We start from the raw sequence: 17,869 nt of genomic DNA, 5'->3' as shown, positions 1-17,869 counted from the left end.
GGCTACATCTGACAACAATTCAGAGAATTCAGTTAGAAAAGTTGAATAAGGTCCAGGAGGACGATAAATGATTACAAATTCTACAGAATTTACTATTTTATTTGACGGGTGTCGCATGGTCATGCTCAGACTCTCAAAAGAACTAAAGTTGGGTTTTGGGTTCATGTTAATTAGTAACTGAGAGTTAAAGATGGCTGCCACGCCCCCTCCTCGACCACTTTCACGAGCTATTTGAGTGTTAATATGACTTGGAGGGGAGGCTTCATTTAGACTAACATACTCATCTTTACGTAGCCAGGTTTCTGTTCATCCAAAGAGATCAATGTTGTGTTCGGTTATCAGATCATTGACTAGAAGAGCTTTGGATGATAAAGATCTAATGTTTAGGAAACCACATTTAATTTTTTTGTCTTGATTTTGTCTAGTTTCACACTTGATACGGATGAAGTTTTTGTAGTCATTAGAAGTTATTTTCCAAGGTTTAGATAGTTTTATACTTGTGGTGGTCCGAGGGATAGACACAGTCTCTATGGGATGTTTAACTAAGTTAGCTATGGTTGGTGACTGCCCAGAGGGAAACTCAGAGAGGCGTGTAGGACTGCGACTCTGTTGCCTGGTCCCCACTCTGGTGCGTCAGGATGGAGGAGCTAAGCTTTTAGCTATGTTTCTAGATAAGAGGTACGCTCCATCCAACGTGGGATGGATGCCGTCCCTCCTGATGAGACCAGGCTTGCCCCAGAAGGACTTCCAATTATTAATGAAGCCTACCGAGTTACTGGGACACCACCCTGACAGCCAGCGGTTAAAAGATGAGGTGCGGCTAAACATCTCGTCACTGATGAGGTTTGGGAGGGGGCCAGAGAAAACTACTTCGTCTGAAATGGTCCACGGTATGTGCACACTGACTCTACGTTAGCTTTGAGGACCTCAGACTTCTGGAAACAGGAAAAGTCCTCCCCATGGTTTAACTCATCAACCCGCCAGCTTAAACAACGCTCCCGTAGATTAGAAAGAACTTGGCGTTCAACAAAAACAGACCTAGATTATATAGCCTGGAAGGATAGCTTCAAAACTTATAAGAAAGCTCAAGTCATTGCGCTCTCCCTCTGTGTCACACAGTCTGTGTGGCAGAGAGCAGTCTGTGCTCGGATCTCACACCTTCCCTTTTATTTAAGATTGTTATATTTTATGCAGAAATATTAACGAACTTAAATAAACCTTTTACAAACGAGACTGATATTTTTGGTATTAGCTATTTCCAGTTTATCTGGTGGTGCCCCAATTTATTATTAACACATAAATAACAAATTTATGCAAATTAATAATTTATTCATTAAATTATTTTTGATAATTTATTAACTTTTAAGTAATTACTCAATTCCTTTAGTAGTTGTTAATGAGTAAATGACTGTTTACTCCCATTAATAATTTAAATTTTTCATAAGTTACTTCCAGTGATTTATTACTTTCAGTAATCCATTACTTACAGTAATTTAATGCTAATAACCAACCATAAATCCCAACAACACTTAACACCTTAAAACAGCTAGACAACGTGTCTCTCACACACACACACACACACACACACACACACCAACACAAATTTATTGAAATTAATTGTTTTGGCTGCTGTCCTTTTTTTTATTTTGAATATTTCATTGATATACAACTGCTTATTGTTATTGTGAATATTGTTGCTACTATTATTCTTCTAGTTATAGTTGCTTTTATTGTTATTGTTGTAAATATTGGCATTTTAGTTGTTCCTATTACTATTATAGTTACAGTTGTTCTGATCTGATCGTCAATATTCCCCCAAATCTGTTGGGTCTGACCAACGCTCCCACACTCTCTCATACTCCTTTAAAAAAAGCCTTCAACTACCGCTGAACAGTGTGAAATGTCAGACAATATTTCTATTTCTTCACTTTCCTGTGCGTCTGCCGCTGTGTTGCGCCTGGCAGCTGGAGCCTCCAACTCCTCCTACGTCACAGGAAGATGGAGGAGGTTGAGAAAGCTCCATGGGTGGAGATCGAGAATCACAACTTATTTTCACTCGTTATTTGTATAAATTTGTTTTGCTTGCAGAGGAGAGAGCAGTATGACAAAATCGTTTTGTAATAGAAATACTTTTTTGTATTGTTTTCAAAAATGTTTTGGCATCATACATTTTAATTCTTCAGCATTATCTACAATATTGCCCGTCTGTGCTTAAAACGTCCTCAAGTGCACATAATTAGTGTGTGAGGACGGAACTCCCTGGTTCTTAGTCTCCTCTTGCTGCTTCAGGCTGTTTCCTCCTGATCCACACCAATGGTGCATTAGTGGGGTTCGCCCCTCGCTCACCATAAAGTGTGTATTGCACTGCAGTGACGCCAAGGCTAAGTTGGTAACGCGGACATCTCCCAATCAGAAGGTTGCAGCTTCGATTCCCATCTCTGACTGTCTACATGAGGAAGTGTCCTTGGGCAAGACACTGAACCCTAAACTGCCTCGGTGAATGCAGTTGGTGGTTAGAGGAGAGGAGGAGAAAAAAAGAGGAGCAAAGGAGAAGAACATGAAGAGGAGAGGAGGTGACGAGAAAAGGAAGTGAAGGTAACACAATGAAGATTTGAAGACAATTTTATTTTCACTGAAACTTCAATACGAAAATGCAGACATAAGCCCCGCCTATCATGTTCTTAACCCTGCCCCTGCACTACTTGTGTCCCTTGCTGGTCTTGAAGGACACCTGAAGGACCTTGTCCCCCAGCCGGTTTCCATGGAGACTGTGTATTGCCATGGCAGCGTCCTCGTAGTTGGACATGGTGACGAAGCCAAAGCCTTTACACTTGTTTGTTCCAAAGTCCCGGATGACCTTGACGTTCTCCACGGCCCCGAAGGGCCCGAACATCTGCCACAGGACCGCCTCGTCCGCCTCCTGCCCCAGGTTGTACACGAAGATGCACCACCCTGAGGCAGGCGGAGCCGAGCAACTGCCCCCCTCTGCACCGTGGTCCACGCTGAGGGGGGAGAACCTGGATGGGGGAGGGTAGACTGTGTCAGAGAGGGAGGGGCTACTGAGGGCGACAACCCGGAGGAGAGAGGGGAATGTAGCAGAGAGGGAGGGGCTACTGGGGGGGGGATGGTGAGAGGGAGGGGCCAACAGGGATGGGAGGAACTATCAGAGAGAGTGAGGCTACCCACCTGAACCTCTGCGCCTGGTGGTGGATGGGTCCTCCGTAGCGCCGCAGCTGCCCGTGGTGACCCTGCGCTGCTGGACCCCCCGTGCCGCCCCCTTTAGCCTGGTTGGGGTTGGCAGCGAATTTGACCGTGATTGGCTCGGGGCAGCCGGGGGGGGTGTGGCCGTGAAGCTGCCGCACGGCGTCTTCTGCCTCGGCGCGCTTATCAAAGCGGATGAAGGCCACGCCGCGAGACAGACCTGTTTGGGGAGGGGGGGGGAGAGGGGGTTAGAGGTCGCCTAGAGGTGAACGCTGCGGTTCCAGATACTCCCTACCTGACGCCTGGTCCACCAGAACACGGGAGTTTATAATCCGTCCATAGCGGGAGAACATGTCCTCCAGATCCGGCTGGCTCAGTGTGCGCGGCAGCCCGCTGATGTACAGATTAGCATCTTTGATGGTGTCCGAGCTAGGCCGTGCGTACGACACCTGTTAGCATGTTAGAATTGTGTTAGCATGGCATTAGCATGTTACATGCTTAAATAAAAAAAATAAAATTAAAAATACAAACATCCAGAAAAACAAAGAAAAAAACCCAACAACAAATAAAACAAATAACAGGAAGTACCTGTTGCCCCCTGCTCGGGGGATTAGAAGGACAGAAGGGGGGCAGGGGGCAGTTACCTTGATGGTTTTAGACTGTAGCCTCAGGCCGTTGAGGGTACTGATTGCCCTCTCGGCATCGCTAGGGGTAACAAAGTTAACAAAGCCGTAACCTAAACTGTGGCCTAGAGAAACACAAAGAAACAAAAAGAACTAAAGAACAGGCCTGAGGAACATCAGGAGAACATCAGTTGAGCATCAGTGGAACATCAGGAGAACATCAGTGGAGCATCAGTGGAACATCAGTGGAGCATCAGGAGAACATCAGGAGAACAGCATCACGAGTTTCTGAGCCGGCTCCACCGTAAAGATGAATTACGGCCAAAATAAACTGATGCAACGGCGCAAATATGTGAGGAAAGACGCGTAGCTGCAAAGACACGATGAGGCGAAGATATAAATATGCAAAGATGCGAAGATAAGAAGACGTAAAGATAAAAAAAAAAGCAAAGATAAAAACATGCGATGATACAAAAACGCGAAGACAATAAGAGGTGTCGACATTGAAGAGGCGGGAGGAGGCGGCTCAGAAGCAAAATATTTACTTGTTTACACAGTTTAAACCTGAAACAAACAAACAAAACAACAAGTTTCAAAATAAAAGCTATGATCAGAGTCTGGGTGATGTGTTATTGTAAAAGGCTGTAACGTCATCACCCAGCTCTGATTCAACCAATCAGCACCAAGAACCTCAGAGAACACCTGGAGAACAACAACAAACATGTCAGTAAACAAATGACATTTAAAAATAATAAACATTTCAAAACAGCAGCATTCAAAATTTAATAAATTGTTAAAACCATATTAAAATTTCCATTTAAAAATAACACCCCCAAAATATCATGGAAAAACAAATATTGTACTAACAATTTCAAGCTAAAAAAAAGTTGAAAATAAATAATGATTTAAAAACAATGAACATTAAAAATAAAGAGTAAAAATACCAGGAAATCAATAACAATTAAAGATTAGAAACATTATTTTAATTAAATAAAAATTCCCTCAATACTACCGACAAGCACCGCTCCATACTGGTGACGAGTACCCCACCATACTAGCAACAAGTCTCCCCTCAATACTACAGACTAGTAACCCTCCATACTGCCGACTAGCACGCCTCCATACTGCGTACTTGAACCCCTCCATACTGCCGATAAGCACTCCTCAACTGGTGACGAGTACCCATCCATACTGCCGACTAGTATCACTCCATATTGCCGACTAGCTCCCCTCCATACCGCCGCCTAGTACCTCTCCATAGTGGCAACAAGTCTCCCCTCAATACTGCCAACTTGCACCCCTCCATACTGCCGAATAGCGCCCCTCCATACTGTCAAATACAGCCCCCTACTACTCCTGACTAGCAACCCTCCATACTGCCGACTAGTACCCAACCCATACTTCCGACTAGTACCCCTCAACTGCCCACTAGTAACCCTCCATACCGGTGACTAGTACCTCGCCATACTGGCAACAAGTCTCCCCTCAATACTACCGACAAGAAATACTGCATACTGGTGATTAGCACCCCTCCATACTGTCAACCAATGCCCCTCAATACTCCCGACTACCAACCCTCCATACTGGTAGCTAGTACCCCTCCATACTGCCGACTAGCGCCCATCAATACCACTGCCTAGTACCCCTCCATACTGGCAACAAGTCTCCTCTCAACTGCCAACTAGCACCCCTCCATACTGCCGAATAACACCCCTCAATACTGCCATTAAGTACGCCTCAACTGTCAACTAGTACCCCTCAACTGCCAACTAGTACTAGGACTAAATACTGCTGAGCAGGGCTCAGCGTTAGGTTGAATCTGTTCCATCTGACGTCCAACACTCTCAAACTCTTCTTGTTTCTAAAGTCTTCAACTACCGGTGAACAGTCTGAAATGTGGAGAATATTTGTGTTTCTTTGCTTTGCTGTACTTCCATTACTGTGTTTTGGTGCCTGGTAGGAGCTGAATGTTGTTGCCGTGACATCACAGCCAAAATGGTGGTGATTCAGAGAGGTTGCTTGGCAACGCTCGAGAACCACGACTTAATTCAACTCGTTTTTCGTAGCTGTTGACTCGTGAATGACAGAAACATTTTATTACGAGAATACTTTGAATTAAGCAATAGAAAATAAAAGGTTTTTTTGTCATGAGCACTTTAAAGGATTGAAGTTTAAAATAGTAAAAAAAAAAAAAAGAGTTTGTAGCGCAAATGTGGTAAAGCCTCGTGGAATTGAAAAGGGACAGTTTGGGTGTTTTTCACATAAATCCCGCCCACTTTGAAGAGGGACTTTTTTGTAGTTTTTTGTGGAAACATTTTGTCAAATGGTTAACAGCCATAACACTATTTCAAAAATGTACACAGGTCTTTGCGTGCTTTCTGAGTACATGCTCCCAAACAAAAGTCCAGCGGAAGAAAAAAAGGATTAAGAAATTTTTTATAATTCTAGTTCATGTGCCAGCCTATCTACATAAACATTTAAATTAAATAAACATGATTTGAGAATTAAACATTATTTAAAATAAATATACATTACTCTAGAAATAAACATTAAAAAACAATAAACATTACCTTTAAAATAGAACTACCCCTCAAAATGATAAACATTTTAGAAATAAACAAAAAATAGACATTAATAAAAATGATTTAAAGTAAATAAATACCAAGAAAATTAACATTAAAAAAAATAAAAAAACAAACATTAACTTAAAAATAATAGCAATATTGCCAAGATTATAAGCATTATTCAAAAACAAATTTATTAAAAACATTTATAAAAAAAAACATTCCCAATGATTAAATATACCCAAAAATTAAAAAAAAAAGATATATATTCCGAAAAATAAATAAATTTTAAATAACATTATTTAAAAATAAACATTCAAAATAACCCATAATGTAGAAGAAAAACAAATTACATTGTAAAAATAAAATTTTGGGAATTGTATATGTTAAAGACATACAGGTATCTCAGTTTAGTCTTATTTAACTCAAGTCAAATAATCTCAATCGAGTCCCGGATATCTTTTGAAGAGCTCAGGACTAAAGGCCCCTCCATACTTTCCGCAATGCTCATCCGCAGACCGCTTTGACTTGTGCGCAGAGCACGGATGTGCACATGATCGTACCCATACTACACTTCTGGGTTCACTTTGTGCGCGTTCCATAACGTAACAACAATCCCGAAAATATCTCCACTTCTTTCTCCTCCTTTCCTAAAGTACTTTACATTTCACTCCTGGAGTTCTGAGCCATCTGGCTCATTATTTACTTTTAATTGTGATTGTACAGATGGGGATACCGGTGAATCTCCTCACACAAGCACTCAGTAGGCTCCAGTGCATGCACAGTCAGAGCGCTGCGTGTTAATCTGGTGCATGCCCAGTCGGAGTGCTCAGTTTTCGCCGTCAAGCGCGAAGGGGTTGGAACAGACCCTTGCTTACAGGGTGCATGACGATTTTGATGTCACATGGACCAAAGCGGACTGAACAAAGCGGACACTGAAAGTATGGATTGGCTTTAAGGCCCAGTTTCCATGACAACGTTTCAAGTGAAAACGCCTTGTTTTTGCATTTTCATTTGAGAAAAGTTTCGCATTTTCAAAACGTTCTGAAAGCTATGTCCATTTAATGGAGGCGGCAGAAACACTGAAAATGATGTAGTTTTCATGTTGGGCCCCGAGTTGGTGTCGTTTGTTTTTGTAATGGAACCACACATACATGCAGCAGAGAACAAAACGCTATGAACACTAACAATGGGAGAACACGGATATTCTAGAGGACAGACAGCCAAGCTGGATCGTCATTACGGTGACTGTCATAATAAAAATACCAAGTCCCAGGAGAATAAGGACTGGGAGTCATGACACCATGGAGGAAACATTGTTCTGATTGGCCAGCTACTGAGCATGTGCACAACTACTAGTTACTACCAACGTGGTGACTAGGACCAGAGCTTCAGGAACGCTGCCGCTCCCCCATTCCCATGGAGACGGAGTTGGAGCATTTTGAAAAAGGTGGTTTTTTGCATTTTCATGGGTACAGAGCATTTGACTCCAAGTGCTGTTGTCCTGTTAACGGACCCCCAAAATGGTACGCAACGTTTTCCTCTGAAAACGCAGTGTAAGCGGATTCTAAAAATGCAGAAACATTTCTTTGAAGCTTTATGAATCATTCTAAATAATCATTGTTTCCGTCGACAGATCGGATTAGAAAAAAAGAAAAACCAAACTGAATGCCTGGAATGAAAACTTTCAGCTTGTATGTCAGCTCATACTAAATAATCCAACACTAATGGATGAAAATAGTTCCAATTAAGAGATGGGGCCGATCCGATCCAGTATTGGTATCGGGTTCCGATACCAATACGGGATGTTTTGGACAATCTTAAGGGCTCCGACCAAAGATAAGCAACGGAATATATATATATATATATATATATATATATATATATATTCCCCACACCTCTCGGAAACCGGGGCTCGAAAAAAAATAAAATAAAAAAACAGAGCGCCGTTTTTCGCACTTTCGATTATCCTCCTCCTGGAAAACGGTGTTTGCCGTGTTTTAATACATTTTATATTTTCTGCTCTTAGTCACGTGAAGCCTTGTACATTTTATTATTTAAAATTCCTTATGTAATTTTAGCCAATCTTATTTGATATCCAACTTTCTTTCCATTTATTCTGTGTCGCGCAAAGCTTCAAGGAATTTCCCTCTGGGATTACTAAAGCAATTCTATTCTATTCTGCTGAAGCTGTCTGAAGAATGCCGGAAAAGAAGGATGAAACCACTAAAATCAGGCCCTGTTTACACAACAACGTTTCACGTGACAACACCTAATCCGCAAAAAAAAAAGTGGGGGCGTTTACACTGCAGCAGCGGACACAGAGACAACGATGTAGTTAGTCTGCCGGGCCACTGGATGGCGCTGTTGCTTGATTTTGTTATGAAACCACACAGACGTGTGCAGAGAACAAAACACTATAAACCTGAAGAAACTGGAGAGAACCTGACATCCGTATGGACTGATGAGGAACCGGATGATATCAGGGAGAGTCTCAACTATTAAACTACTGATCTGGACCATAAAACTAGTATACGGACCGCGAGTCGTACCACTACGGGTCGTACCACTACGGGTCGCACCACTACGGGTCGCACCACTACGGGTCGCACCACTACGGGTCGCACCACTACGGGGCCGCCATGTTTGTTTACAACTGAATGAGCAGGAGGGAGGGGGGGGGGATGTGCAGTAACAGGCTCTGTAGCCTCCATCAGTCTCTGCAGGAGGGATTTGCACCGTGAAAGAATCTTTCCACTTTGGGAGCCGGATTAAATAACTTTGCTGATACAGTGGATCAGAACACTGGTGTCGTGGAAACGGACCCCCCAAAAGTGAAGAAAGTTTTCGATACACTCGAATTCGTTGTCGTGTAAACGGGGCCTCAGTTACAAAAACAGCTGATAAAGTAATGAAATGTTTAACATCATGGTTTGTAATTAAAACTTTGTAAATACGAGATAAGTTTTTTTTTAAAACATGTTTCTAAACTACCATATAAATAAAACTTCAGAAGCTGTGTCAGCCACAGTAAAGTCTATTTTATTAATATTACGTTCGGTAATCATTTGTCTGTCTGTAAGCAAGATTACGTCAAAACTACTGCAAAGATTATGTTGAACCTTTCACCCAGATAGATATTAGGCCATGGAAAAGTCCATAAAATATTGAAGGTCATCCGGATTCTGGATCAGGATTTCATTTTATACTTTTACGAATCACGTCAAAACTACATGACAAATTTTCACCACTTTGGCGGCTCTCATTACATATTTGTAGTTGTGGCAATCTCTGGTTTGTCATGTTAAGGTGATATAAAAAGGACAATTTTCAGTGTTTTTGTTCTTCAGTTAAAGTATTTCATTAATTCAGAATGTTAATTTCTCATTTTCCCAAACAATATTGAATTACTGTGAAAAAAACGACAATTAGAAACTATAAAATCAAAACTTTCACTTGTTCTCGCCATTTCTCCCCCTCTGAGCCTGCTTCTGCAGGTGTATATCCCCCTCTGAGCCTGCTTCTGCAGGTGTATCCCCCTCTGAGCCTGCTTCTGCAGGTTTCTTCCTGTTAAAATGGAGTTTTTACTTTCCACAGTTGCTTCAGCTTACTCATGTAGAATTGTCGGGTTTTCACTGTAAAACTGCCTTCAAATGACTGTATTGTGTTTGTCGCTATATAAATAAAGCTGAATTGAACTGAATTTCACCACAACAAACACCTAAACAACTGCAACTTTTATCGTAACTTTATGGAAAAGCTCCTGTGAAATCAGGGATTTTGTCCGCAACAATCACAAAAAAGGCGGCGATGTCCTGGAGGGACTGAGAACTGTACTGGTTTGAACAGGAACTTGAGGATGTAGCACATAGCATTGTGGTTTGGCGTCAGTACATCCATATTGCCGAGCTTTTTTCTCTGCTGAGTTTCTGCTGATTATCGATCACTGTTTCATTGAACCTGGATTACCACTCAACCTCTAGCTGCAGAAAAATAAACAGCAAGAAACTGATACACATTAAAACTAATAAACATGATATGCTATATTAAAAACAAATGGGAACTTTACATTAAAAATAGCGTAGTACTGTAAAATTATGAATCTGTTTAAAAATATTAACATTTCATTACAAAACACTTCATTTTAAAATAAAACCATTATAAATTAAAAAAAATTAATCACACTACTAATCCCTTTTGGATTTTTTTTTTTATCCTTTTCCTTTTTAATTAAAATTTTCCCAAATAACTAAAGAATAAAAAAGCTATGTTTTTTTGACTGAATTGACCCGTCCATAGCAGCCACAAAAAAATTAAAAAAGGAGCAGTTTTTACTTGAGCAAAAACTGAAAGTAATCAAGTATTGCTCAAAATCGTTACAACTTCCAATACAAGGGTACAATTACTGATATGAAAGATTACACTGATGATAAATTACCTGCCACCTTGTCCCGGATCAGCTTGGCTGAGTCCACCTGTCCCACCGTGCTGAACAGGCTCCTCAGCTCATCCTGGTTCATGCTCTGTGGGAGGTAGTTCACGATCAGGTTGGTCCTTGAGTCCTCGTCCTCCAGGAGGTTCTCCAGGCCGTTCCCCAGGTCCTGGAGGGACCAGAGGAGACACGGTGAGGAGGGACCAGAGGAGATGCGTTGAGGAGGAACCAGAGGTGGTGACACGGTGAGGAGGGACCATGGCAGGAGACACAATGAGGAGGGACAAGGGCAGGACACACGGTTAGGAGGCACCAGGGCAGGAGACACGGTGAGGGGGCACCAGGGCAGGAGACATGGTGAGGGGGCACCAGGGCAGGAGACACAATGAGGAGGGACCAGGGCAGGAGACACAGTGAGGAGGGACCACAGAAGACAAGGTCAGGACGAACCAGTGGAGACATGGTGAGGAGGGACCAGAGGGTAGACAGTGAGGAAGAACCAGAGCAGAAGACACGGTGAGGAGGGACCAAAGGAGACACGGTGAGGACAGACCAAAGGAGACATGGTGAGGAGAAACCAGAGGAGACATGGTGAGGAGGAGGAGACACCAGCAGAGACACGGTGAGGAGAGACAAGATAAGGAGACACCATGAGGAAGAACCGGAGTAGGAGATACGGGGAGGAGGGACCAGAAGAGACAGAGTGAGGAGGGACCAGAAGAGACACGGTGGGGAGGGACAAGAGGAGACACGGTGAAGAGGAAGCAGAGCACGAGACACGGTGAAGAGGAAGCAGAAGAGATATGGTGAGGAGGGTAAGGAGGAGGAGGGACCAGAGCAAGAGACACAGTGAGGAGGAACCAGGGGAGGAGACACGGGGAGGAGGAACCAGAGGAAGACACACGGGGAGGAGGGACCAGAGGAAGAGACATGGTGAGGAGGGTCAGGAGGAGGAGGGACCAGAAGAGACACTGTGAGGAGGGACAGGTGGAGGCGACTCAGGGAGGCGGGACCAGAGCAAGAGACACGGTGACGAGGAACCAGGGGAGACACGGTGAGGAGGGACCAGAGGAGGAGACACAGTGAGGAGGGACCAGAGGACACACGGTGAAGAGAGACAGGAGAAAGAGGACATGGTGAGGAGTGTCAATAGCCAATCAGAGCACTTCTCTTACCTTGGACGATGGCCCCTTAACTCCAAGCTGAGCGTCTCTGACATCAGAATTCTGAACCTCACACACCTGAAACACACACACACGTTACGTCTGAAACACACACACACACACACACACACACACACACACACACACACACACACACACACACACACACACACACACACACACACACACACACACACACACACACACACACACACACACACACACACACACACACACACACACACACACACACACACCTACCTTCAGGTACCGGATGTGTCCTCTCCTCATCGCCATGGTTACGGCCCCTTTACGTCTTCAGTCTGCAGTTAGGGTTCACATGGCACTGCATCACGATACTGTTCTTTATACTAATTTTCCATTATGTATAATGAGAAGTCACCTTTAATTCGCTAACGTGCGTATTTCACGTGAAGCTAACGCTGTTAGCATCGTGTTAGCTAGACCAAGAGCTACAGCGGCTAACAACGTAAGGCTGCCCTCGTCGCGTTCCTTACCTGCACGGATGGAAACACGTCACACTGTATAGCTGGCGTCTTCTCTTGAACTGGAAACGAACCGTGAAAACGTTTTTAATTTGTGAAGAAACACAAAATTAGCCGCAGCGCAAATAGAGCGTCTCCTGTCGAGGGGACGTATCTCGAAATCGAGCTCTGGTAGAGTGAAGTATCGCGAGAACTCCGCACAATAAGAACAACTTGGATGAGGGAAGTATCGCAAGATCTCCGCACAATAAGAACCACAGCGCCAACAGAGGGAAGTATCGCGAGAGTTCAGTTCTTCTTCATGGACCGATATCTAAGTATCCCTAAAAGTCCACAACGAAGAAGAACAAGAAGCAGGACAGTGACGTCACAGTGGTGTAAACAAAGACTTTCGCACTTAGCATCCCGAGCAAACGGACTCGGGCCCGGAGACAGCGAGGGATGGACTGAACCGAACCGAGACCAGAACCAGAACCATGTCCATGGAAGATCCGTTCTTCGTCGTTAAGGGGTCAGAACCAGAACCGGGCTAACACCAGGCTAGCACTTCAGCTATAATAACATTAACTTAAGCGAATTAGTGGCTTACAAAACACTCTGAGAAGGAGGTGCAGGAGTATAGAGGAGGTGCTGCCTCCACAGGGAGGTGCAGCAGGAGTAAAAAGTAGAGTGCTGGATGAGTGAAGAGGATGTGCTGCCTCCACAGGGAGGTGCAGGGGGAGTATAGAGGAGGTGCTGCCTCCACAGGGAGGTGCACATGGAGGTGCAGGGGGAGTATAGAGGAGGTGCTGCCTCCACAGGGAGGTGCACAGGGAGGTGCAGGGGGAGTATAGAGGAGGTGCTGCCTCCACAGGGAGGTGCAGGGGGAGTATAGAGGAGGTGCTGCCTCCACAGGGAGGTGCACATGGAGGTGCAGGGGGAGTATAGAGGAGGTGCTGCCTCCACAGGGAGGTGCACAGGGAGGTGCAGGGGGAGTATAGAAGAGGTGCTGTCTCCACAGGGAGGTGCAGCAGGAGTAAAAAGTATGAGTGCTGGATGAGTAAAACGGAGGTGCTGTCTCCACAGGGAGGTGCAGGGGGAGTATAGAGGAGGTGCTGCCTCCACAGGGAGGTGCAGCAGGAGTAAAAAGTAAGAGTGCTGGATGAGTGAAAAGGAGGTGCTGTCTCCACAGGGTGGTGCAGGGGGAGTATAGAGGAGGCGCTAGAGGAGTAGAGGAGGTGCAGCAGGAGTGAAAAGTAAAGTGCTGGATTAGTGAAGAGGAGGTGCTGTCTCCTAAGGGAGGTGCAGGAGGAGTAAAGAAGGTGCTTTTTCCACAGGGAAGACAGGAGGAGTAAGGAGGAGGTGCTGTCTCCTAAGGGAGGTGCAGGAGGAGTAAAGAAGAGGTGCTGCCTCCACAGGGAGGTGCAGTAGGAGTAAAGAGGAGGTGCTGTCTCCACAGAGAGGTGCAGAAGGAGGTGCAATCTGCTGAGACTCTTCACCACAGATGGAGAGAGCTGAGACAGGAAATGGGCGGAGCCTCCAAGGAGGAGGTGGACTGGACGACCAATGAGCTGAGGAACTGCCTGCGGTCCATCGAGTGGGACCTGGAGGACCTGGAGGAGACTGTCAATATCCTTCAGACACGTCTACGAACGTGTACCATCGTGCCTCTGGACGTGCCCGGTGTCCTAACCGGTTTCTGAACGCGTCTCGTGTCCTGATGTGTCTCTGAACATGTCTCGTACCATAATATGTCTCTGAAGGTGTCTGGTGTCAAAATGTGTTTCTGAATATATCTTGTTTCCTCACGTGTCTTTTCCTGACCTCCGTGAACGCATCGTGGAATCAAACCCGAAGAAATTCAACCTGGACGAAACTGAGCTGAATACCAGGAAAAACTTTATCGCGAACACCAGGCTGACAGTCCAAGTAAACTTTATTTACAAATACATATTTATAAAGATGGGCCGACAGTCCAGGTAAAAATTTTTTATAAATATATAAACTTTCTTTTTAATGATTGGCCGACAGTAAAGGTAAACTTTATGGATAGAGACATAAACTTTATAACGACGGGCTAAGTCTGTGTTTGTTGTTGCCAGGCGATGAAAGAGCAGATGTCTGGTCCGACTGCTGCTTCCACCGAAAGACAGAACCGGGCACAGGTAGGTTAGGGTTCTCTAGAGCCGCTGTTCCACCGCGCAGTACGTGCCGGAGCGGGAGGTTACGGTACGGCAAAGCGCACCCAGGCCAAACTCTGTTTCGCGGTCCCACCACAGAAAGTACGGTAAAGATGTAGGCGGGGTTGTGAACGACTGGAGACGCGTCTAGGGAAGAACTTGGAAGCGGCCGGCAGCCGTCCAAGTTGTTCTCTGTGACTCAGGTTAAACTTTCTCATCGCAGCGTCCAGCTCCTGTTGAAGCTCCTCCTGTTCCTGAGAGGAACCACTGTAGCTCATTAAAAGACGCCATGTTGTGTTACGCGCCGACGTTTCAATAAACCAGTGAACAAATCAACCAGTGAGCGCAAAGCGGCGTACGTAAACAACAACGTTCATGGTCGATGAAAAATAATTAAATATTGCGGCCAAGTCGAGAGTGACGATCCTCACTACCAATCAGCAGACGGCTGAGCTGGAGCTCCTCCTCACAGACCTGTTCCTCGGTGCTAGGTACCTCAACGGAGGGTGGCGGAAAATCATAGCCGGCGGTCGCGGGTTCTTTCCGTACCATCCACAACTTTTCAGTCAGACCGCCCGAAAACCCATCCCGCTCTGCGACAGACAGTGCAATGGAACCGCTCCTTAGGACCACCTGGAGTACTCTGGTGTGGCCTGATGGGAACGCTCTGCTGTGTGTTGAGGTTCTACAGGGGGACCAGGGTTCTCAAGGGCAGCTGAGGCCTCTGTACCAGCAACTTGACCGTCAGCTGGAGACCGCCAACTCTCAGTTCATCGAGGAGCAGCAGGCCCAGCAGCAGGTACCCCCGCAGAACCAGACCTCTTCCACACACCCCAACACGCTCTGATGGTGGTTCTGGTTCTGTTCCTCCAGCTGATGGCGGAGCAGCAGGACGAGCAGCTGCAGCTGGTGTCTGGAACCATCGGAGTCCTGAAGAACATGTCGGAGCGGATTGGCCTGGAGCTGGACGAGCAAGCCGTGTAAGAACCACGGGGTTTGGGTCAGTTCCTGCAAGTGGCGCCCTGGTTCTGTTCTGGTCCTAACCATGTCGTCCCCCCCCCCCCCCCCCCCCACCCCGTAGAATGCTGGACGACTTCACCCACGAGGTGGACCACACTCAATCCAGACTGGACAACGTGATGAAGAAGCTGGCAAAAGTGTCCCGCATGACCAGCGGTACCACTGGGTCCTGGGGGGGTGGGGGGAGTTCTCCAGACCCCCCCACTGACTCCAGTCTCTTGTTTCCCTGCAGATCGCCGTCAGTGGTGTGCCATCGGGGTTCTACTGGCTGTTCTCTTTGTCATCATCCTCTTGTTCTTCATCCTCTGATCGGTGACTGTCCTGGCAGACTGTACTGAATTCTGCCGGACTCTACTGAACTTTGCCAGACTCTACTGGATTCTGTCGGACTCTACTGAACCCTGCCGGACTCGACTGAACCCTGCCGGACTCTACTGGATTCTGTCGGACTCTAACGGACTCTACCATACTCTAACTGACTCTCTCAGACTCTGTAGGCTCATTTGACACAGTCCATTTAGTCTGACCCGGTCTATCCAGTTAGAACACGAAGACCTGTTGTTGGTTCTCTTCTCGTGGTTCGTTCTTCAAAGTAAAAGACTTCACACACCAAGACTGAGTCAAGACTTTTATTTCTGACACTTGGTCCTCAAGTCGGGGTATACAGGTCAGTTGGGGGTCTAGAGTTTAGGTTCCTAGCAGTTGGGGGTCTAGAGTTTAGGTTCCTAGCAGTTGGGGGTCTAGAGCTCATGTGCCTGACAGTTTGGGGTCTAGAATTCAGGTTCCTGACAGTTTGGGGTCTAGAGTTCAGGTTCCTGACAGTTTGGGGCTCTAGAGTTCAGTTCCCGTATTCACAAAGCATCCTAAGGCTGAAAGTAGCTTAGTTACGTCACTCTTGAAAAAACCGTAGAATTCCTCGGATTTTAAGATTTGTCCTAGAATTTTCCATCACTAAGATCAAAGTCAGTGACAAAGCATCTTAAGCCCCCAGAGAGCTCCTAAGGTGGAAAAACATTCAAAGGAGCGAGGAGGACTTTGAAGAAGCCTAAGACTTTCTTAAACAGACAAGATGACGGAAAGACAAAGCAAAAGGCAGCATGGTTTGGTTGGTAGAGTGGTTGTCTCCCAATCGGAAGGTTGCAGGTTTAATTCCCGTCTGCCTGTCCTTGGGCAAGACACTGAACCTGTGACAGCGGTTTGCATGGCTGCAGTCTCCAATGTATGGAGGGCTGACTGTGCCAAAATTAAATAATGAAATACACCATTGACTAATTAATTGGAATTAAATGTGTCATTAATTAAAATATGACTTCATTTTATGTAAAACACCTATAGAATTATTTCACTATATAATTATGTCATTGCCTAAATGTGCCAATATTAAATAAATAAATACACCATTAAATAATTAATTAAATGTCATTAATTAATGAAAATTTGAATTAAATATACAAATGCATCATTAATTAAAATATGAATTAATTTTATGTAGAAACATAATTATTTCACAATTTATTTAATTATTTGATGGCACGGCTTCATTAGTTAATTTTATCTGTCAAAGTCACCAATCAAACTCAGAGGGCGGATCCTGACAGCTGATTGGTTCCCCTGCACATCAAGTCAGAACAGATGGATCTCAGACAATGGTTTGCTGCAAAGCAAATGAATATATTCGGATTCACTGAGTGGCTCTGGATGTTAAAGTCTGCTCCTGACTCACTGTGAAACTCCAGACCCGCAAAGAATCCAAGACACCAGAGCACCGTGTGGAGTATTTCTGGTCAAATGGGTGGACTGTTGAAATTTACTTTTCACGGGTAAGATGGAACATTATTATTGATTGAATTTTGCAAAGAGAAACTTGTTGTGTATTTCTGTCCAGCAGTGAAGTGGTAGCGGCTGTCATGAGCTGGACTTCGTTTACAGCTTGTTCACCTGCTATTAGTCCAACTGAGACTTTATAAATCAAATGTTCCACAATACAGACTGAGATTACAACTGACTCAAGAATGTTATTGTACAAATAAACCAAATATTACTATTGACCAGCACATTGTACCAGGTGACACAGACTGTATTATTCACTTGTAATTCTTTCACCCTAACAGAAGTAAGAATCCTCTCATGTCTCCTCCTCCTCACTGACTGAGAAACACTGACAACACCTGACTGGAGAATAGTTTGCAAACAAGGTCACT

General features: G+C 44.9%; 2 protein-coding genes across 5 annotated transcripts; one reads left to right on the top strand and one right to left on the bottom strand.

Annotated features, from left to right (window-relative positions):
* Positions 1-2,119: 2,119 nt before the first annotated feature.
* Positions 2,120-12,675, bottom strand: LOC308116077 (ELAV-like protein 1). The gene is made up of 8 exons (XM_080474053.1): positions 12,502-12,675; positions 12,245-12,306; positions 11,996-12,061; positions 10,827-10,989; positions 3,846-3,949; positions 3,497-3,650; positions 3,187-3,421; positions 2,120-3,017 (listed from the first exon to the last, which is right to left on the bottom strand). Exons 2-8 carry the CDS (start codon positions 12,278-12,280, stop codon positions 2,699-2,701), a joined length of 1,077 nt encoding a protein of 358 aa, XP_080330179.1. The 5' UTR covers positions 12,281-12,306; positions 12,502-12,675; the 3' UTR covers positions 2,120-2,698.
* A 91-nt stretch (positions 12,676-12,766) lies between these two features.
* Positions 12,767-16,279, top strand: stx6 (syntaxin 6). Of its 4 annotated transcripts, none has more exons than XM_080472607.1 (8): positions 12,767-13,000; positions 13,928-14,097; positions 14,303-14,397; positions 14,571-14,633; positions 15,340-15,447; positions 15,522-15,628; positions 15,730-15,824; positions 15,901-16,279. In XM_080472607.1, exons 1-8 carry the CDS (start codon positions 12,966-12,968, stop codon positions 15,975-15,977), a joined length of 750 nt encoding a protein of 249 aa, XP_080328733.1. In that variant the 5' UTR covers positions 12,767-12,965; the 3' UTR covers positions 15,978-16,279. The 4 variants fall into 4 exon arrangements, with proteins under 4 accessions (XP_080328733.1, XP_080328732.1, XP_080328734.1 ...); XM_080472606.1 differs by having other exon boundaries at positions 12,781-13,000; positions 15,331-15,447; XM_080472608.1 differs by having other exon boundaries at positions 12,823-13,028; positions 15,331-15,447.
* The last annotated feature ends 1,590 nt before the right edge of the window (positions 16,280-17,869 follow it).

This window comes from Lipophrys pholis, assembly GCF_963383615.2.
Source record: "Lipophrys pholis genome assembly, chromosome: 10".
NCBI lineage: Eukaryota > Metazoa > Chordata > Actinopteri > Blenniiformes > Blenniidae > Lipophrys > Lipophrys pholis.
Note: the sequence above shows the minus strand (reverse complement) of the source record. Positions and strands in the feature narration are given on the sequence as shown.

Excerpts from the sequence above, each read along its gene's own strand:
- stx6 (XM_080472606.1), top strand. The coding sequence starts at position 12,966 with ATGTCCATGGAAGATCCGTTCTTCGTCGTTAAGGG. Across the intron at positions 13,001-13,927 it reads CCGTTCTTCGTCGTTAAGGG|AGAGGTGCAGAAGGAGGTGC; the intron begins GTCAGAACCAGA and ends CTGTCTCCACAG. Across the intron at positions 15,825-15,900 it reads AGTGTCCCGCATGACCAGCG|ATCGCCGTCAGTGGTGTGCC; the intron begins GTACCACTGGGT and ends GTTTCCCTGCAG.
- LOC308116077 (XM_080474053.1), bottom strand. The coding sequence starts at position 12,280 with ATGGCGATGAGGAGAGGACACATCCGGTACCTGAAG. Across the intron at positions 10,990-11,995 it reads TTAAGGGGCCATCGTCCAAG|GACCTGGGGAACGGCCTGGA; the intron begins GTAAGAGAAGTG and ends TGGTCCCTCCAG. Across the intron at positions 3,651-3,845 it reads TACAGTCTAAAACCATCAAG|GTGTCGTACGCACGGCCTAG; the intron begins GTAACTGCCCCC and ends ACATGCTAACAG.